The 5,000-nt window shown below is 39.8% G+C and overlaps 1 protein-coding gene across 2 annotated transcripts in view; it reads right to left on the bottom strand.

The window, feature by feature from the left end:
• The window catches only part of LOC119576421 (mucin-5AC-like), a 57,295-nt gene that overhangs the window by 9,568 nt on the left and 42,727 nt on the right, over positions 1-5,000 (bottom strand). For both annotated transcript variants that reach the window (XM_037924121.1, XM_037924122.1), the window contains exons 5-6: positions 1,922-2,125; positions 345-481 (exon numbers count right to left, since the gene is read on the bottom strand). In XM_037924121.1, coding sequence (XP_037780049.1) covers positions 345-481; positions 1,922-2,125 — 341 coding nt within the window. The remainder of the gene's footprint in view (positions 1-344; positions 482-1,921; positions 2,126-5,000) is intronic.

The following is a 5,000-nucleotide window of genomic DNA, read 5'->3' as shown; positions in this document are numbered from 1 at the left end:
ACATAAATGAAAATGATATCCAAGATTAAATAGGGCCTGAAGATTTTCAAAGCACAGAAAAGAAAAAAAAAACATATATAAATTATCAGAAAATAATGAAAGGCTATGCGATCACAGAAAATAAATATGAAACAGTTAAATGAGAAAACGAAAGACAGTCAAGACACAAGAGAAATCGAAAATGAAAAAATCATCAAACACATAAAAGATAAAACTCAAACACACACACACACACACACACAACCCCCACCCTACCTACCCCCCCCCCCCAACCACACATACACACAACCCCTACCACCCCCACCCTACCCTCCACAACCCCCCCCACCCACCCCCACACACACCTGGTCCTCTGAGGGGATCGTTGAGATAATAGAGCGAGGGCGAGCGCGCGCAGTCCACCTCCCGCTCGGCTTGGCAGGTGCGCGTCGTCTGGTCGAAGAGAGTCCCGACGCCGCAGACGAACTTGTTGTCTTTCGTGCTGTGGAGGACGAGGGAGGGTTGGTGTAAAGCGGTTTATATATTATTTCTGAAAGAATTGTATTTTTAGTTAGTAATTATTATTATTATTTTTTAGAGACTTGGATATTTAAATGGTGTTCTTATTACGAAGGTGAGTGTGGGGACGGATCCTTAAGATTTATATACTTATATGCTGTTTTTATTACGAGGGAGAGGGAGGGTTGGTGTAAAGATATTTATATATTATTTATTAAAGACTTGTATCTTATTATTATTATTATTATTTCCAAAGACTTATATAATTAAATGGATTTTATTATTTATTTATCTATCTATTTCTTAAAATTTATAAACTTAATACTGTTTTTATTACGAGGGAGAGGGAGGGTTGGTGTCAATACTTATTTTGTAAAAAATTATATCTATTTTTTAAAAGACTTTTATATATTATTTCTTAGAGACTTGTACCTTATTTTTCAAAGATTTATATACTTATAAAAGCTGATCTTATCACGATTGAGAGGAAGAAGGAGGGTTGATGTAAAGACTTATATGCTATTCTTCAAAGACTTATTTAAATACTGTTCTTATTATGAAGGAGAGGGAAGATCGGCATAAAAAAAAAATATATATTTTGTACAGATTTATATCTCATTTCTTAAAGACTTGCATTTTAATTTTCAAAGACTTATATACTTCAATGCCGCGCTTATTACGAAGGAGAGGGAGGGTTGGTGTAAAGACTCGTTTTGTAAAAATTTTTTGAAAGACATATCTTATTTGTCAAAGACTGATATACTTAAATGCTGTTCTTATTACGAAGGAGAGGGGGAGTTAGTGTAAAACCATGAAACTTATTTCGCAAGGACATATTACTTAGATAGGTATTATAACAAGGGAGAGGGAGGGTTTGTGTAAAGACATCTAATTTTATCAAAAAAAAAAAAAAAAAAAAAAAACGTGTAATTCATTTTCAAAGACTCATATACATAAATACTCTTCTTATTACAATGATGTGAGAATTTGGTGTAAAGACTTGTATCTTATTTTGTAAAGACTTCCATATTTAAATATTACAATTATTACAAAGGATAAGATGAGAGGGATTTTTTTTTTGTGAAGACATATCTTCTTTTGTAAAGATCTATACTCAAATACTGTTTTCATTTTATTTTCTGTTTTTGTGAAGACTGTAGATGACATTAAGTTTGTTATCCATTTTTTTTTTACTTAACTAGTTATTTATTTATTATTATTTATTTATTTATTTTTTGGTAAGGCTGGAGTGGGAGTTGTTTTTTGCCTTCTTACAATTTTTCTTTTACCCCACTTTGTCATTTTTTTGAAAGGAAACTAGTATTGTTTAAAAATATATATCTCGGGCTAATCTATATGACAAACGTTAAAACAATATTCGTCATGAGAGAGAGAAAAAAAAAAAAAAAACGCGACCACCCACCTTGAATCCGGTTCCACGGAGCAGATGTGGAAGACGACGCAGCCTGTCTCCACGTCGGCGTACAGGCCCCCCGGGATCTTGTCGTGGCAGGAGAAGCTCGTCACGGGGAACACGAAGGGCGGCTGTGTGGTCGTGGAGGACGCGGCGCTCGCGTGCTCGCCAATCGCCGTCGGGTCGTCGATCGTGTCACTGATCCTGATAATGCTGTCAGGGGGTAATGCCGTTGTCATGACCGTGGGAGGGACTTGTGTGGGGTCTTCGGGGCGGCTTAGTGCCTCCGCGCCTAAGTCTACCTGACGGGGTTCCGGCGCTGAGGGCGCGGGAACCGGCCTACGCCTAACGACCTGCACGCCCAGCTGGCCTGCCCTAGGGTTCTGAGGTCTCTGACTAACGGCTACGACGGGGGTCTCTCTCGTGACGGGGCTTTCCTGCTGTCTGGCTACTGTGGTTTCTACTACCTGGCTAACCCCGTCGTTGCTGGGTCTCGAGAAGCTGTTGGTTTGCACTCGTCTGTTTGAGGAGGGACTGGCGTTGGGGGTGATTCTCTGCCTAGTGTCTACAGCTGATGCCCTACCAGGATTTCTCCTACCGGACCTCGAGGTTTGTCTGTTAGTAACTGTTTCGCTAGAAGGGTTAGTCTGCCTGAACCTCACGCGGCCCCTCGAGGAAACTCTCTGACTACTGGAGGTGACAGTCCGGTCCCTACTTCTCAGCGAGGGAGCCGCTGTAGGGAGAGTCTCGTCCTGTACAGGGAAAGAGGAAGAGAAAGCGAGTCCCTGCGTCGTGGTCTGCCTCTTCTGTCTGTGAGAAGAGTCGTCAAAGTTAGTGAAAGTAGTGGGAGGAGCAGAGGCATCGGTCTGAAAGCGGGTCAGTCTGGGGATGTCCTCGAAGTCGGGAGGCGTCTGCGCCGTGACGGGGGAGGGCGAGGTGGGCTCCAGGGCCTCGAGGAACCGCTGGCCCTGCCCCGTGCTCTGGGCCTGGGCGGCGAGGCGCAGGAGGGAGGGGCGGAGGTGGGGCGCGGGCAGGGCGGAGGCGTCCGCGCCCTGCCGGAGCGAGATCTGCGCGAGGGGCGTCTGGATGTGGACGCGCGAAGAAGCGGAGACAGAAGTGGAGGTTCTGCTCACAGTGAAAGGCAAGGGAGGGAAAGAGTAGGCCGCCGTGACCGAGGACGAGGTGGAGGTCGACATCCGAGTGGAGGACGCCGTCACGCCCGGGGGGATGACGGGGGGGAGGGGGGAGCTCGTGGGGAGGGCCTGCGGCTGAGACAGGGACTGCGGTTGGGACGAGGCTTGGGGGTCGGAGGGAGAAGAGGAAGGAGCGGGGAGAGCGGCGCCAGCAGCAGCGGGAGGAGGAGGAGGAGGAGGAGCGGGAACAGGAGCAGGAGAAGGAGAAGGAGGCGAAGGGGGAGCTTCCGAAGTGGCACTAAGACCTGAGTGAGGGTCGGGCACTCCCATAAGGGCGTGAGTGGGATCCAAGACCTGCACGGTGGCGGCGCTCGAGGTGTCCGAAGTATCTCTGAGGGGGAAGGAACAGACAAGATAGGAAGAGCTCACAAGACTCGGTCACAAACCCCGGAGCGAAGGGACACAGACATGACAAGAGTGGATATAAGCGTGACTTGAGTTATGCCATCAAAGAGTTTGAATATTGTATTATGCCTTGAGGAAAAGTGGCGGTGATTTCTGAGGAGGGAAGTCTAGGCAATGTTGCAGACGCTGGGGACGGATCTTTCAGTTGAAATGATTCAACTAAATATCCAGTTTGCAATAAGCATTCAAGCTGAATAGTGTTTGCAATAAAATTATCAAGTTGAGTACTGCTTGCAGCAAAATAATCAAGCTGAATAGTGTTTGCAATAAAATATTCATGTTGAAAAGTATTTGCAATAAAAAAATTAAGTCGAATAGTGTTTGCAATAAAAAAAATAATGAAATATTGTATATGCAATGTAAAATGAAATAGAACATTGTGATTACACCAAAAAATAAAGCTAAAAAATAGAAACACATATGCAAATGTCTTCCCTAGCGTAAATTGCATTACCCAAGCTGTATTACCCATGCAAAAAGAGAGAAAAAAATATGATAATTTGCATATACAAATGATAATAAAAACTACTACCGTCAGATCCATCCTCATAAGAAATAAAAATTGCTTAGACTTTCCTTCGCATACCATGAGAAAAAGACATAAAAAAAAAAAAAATAGATCCCATGAATATAAACTTTGGAAAATATGAAGAGATTGAAGCGTCTTGTCAAAAGTTGAAGAAATAAGGGCAGAATTGCAGCATTGATTTTCAGCAAACGTGCAAATAATAATAATAATAATAATAATAATAATAATAATAATAATAATAATAAACAGAGCAAAGAAAATACAGGGAAAATAAGTGAATTTTGTATGGAAATATATACATAGTGATGACGTGCGTAATATACTGTATATATATATTTTTTCGCTTTTTTGTGTAATACATTCGGGTGATAAATAACCCCCCCCCCAAAGAAAAAAGGGGAAAAAGAAAAAGAAGCAAAAAATACTTGTAAACTTAATATAATTGATATACTAAATATACCTCTGAGGCAGATCCCTAATATTTACAATGACGAAAAAAAGAAAAAGAAAAAAAAAACAGAAAAGAAAAAAAAGAAAAAAAAGAAAAAAGAAAAGAAAAAGAAAAGAAAAAAAAAAAAAAAAAAAAAAAAAAAAAAAAAAATATATATATATATATATATATATATATATATATATATATATATATATATATATATATATATATTTATACATATTTATACAAAAATAATAATATGAACAAAATAAATTATTATACTTTAAACGAAAAAAAAGGACACTGAATGGAATTATACAAATGGCTTATTACTACAAGTTATTAGTAGCAAAAATTTGTTATATGGACAGTAATCGGAAGAAATATTCAGAAGGAAAATATTGAGAAAAAAAAATCTATTTACAGACATTTTCCACCGAGAAAAAAAAAAAAAAAAAAAAAAAAAAAAAAAAAAAAAAAAAAAAAAAAAAAAAAAAAAATATATATATATATATATATATATATATA

This window comes from Penaeus monodon, chromosome 8, assembly GCF_015228065.2.
Source record: "Penaeus monodon isolate SGIC_2016 chromosome 8, NSTDA_Pmon_1, whole genome shotgun sequence".
NCBI classification, from domain to species: Eukaryota; Metazoa; Arthropoda; class Malacostraca; order Decapoda; family Penaeidae; genus Penaeus; species Penaeus monodon.
Note: the sequence above shows the minus strand (reverse complement) of the source record. Positions and strands in the feature narration are given on the sequence as shown.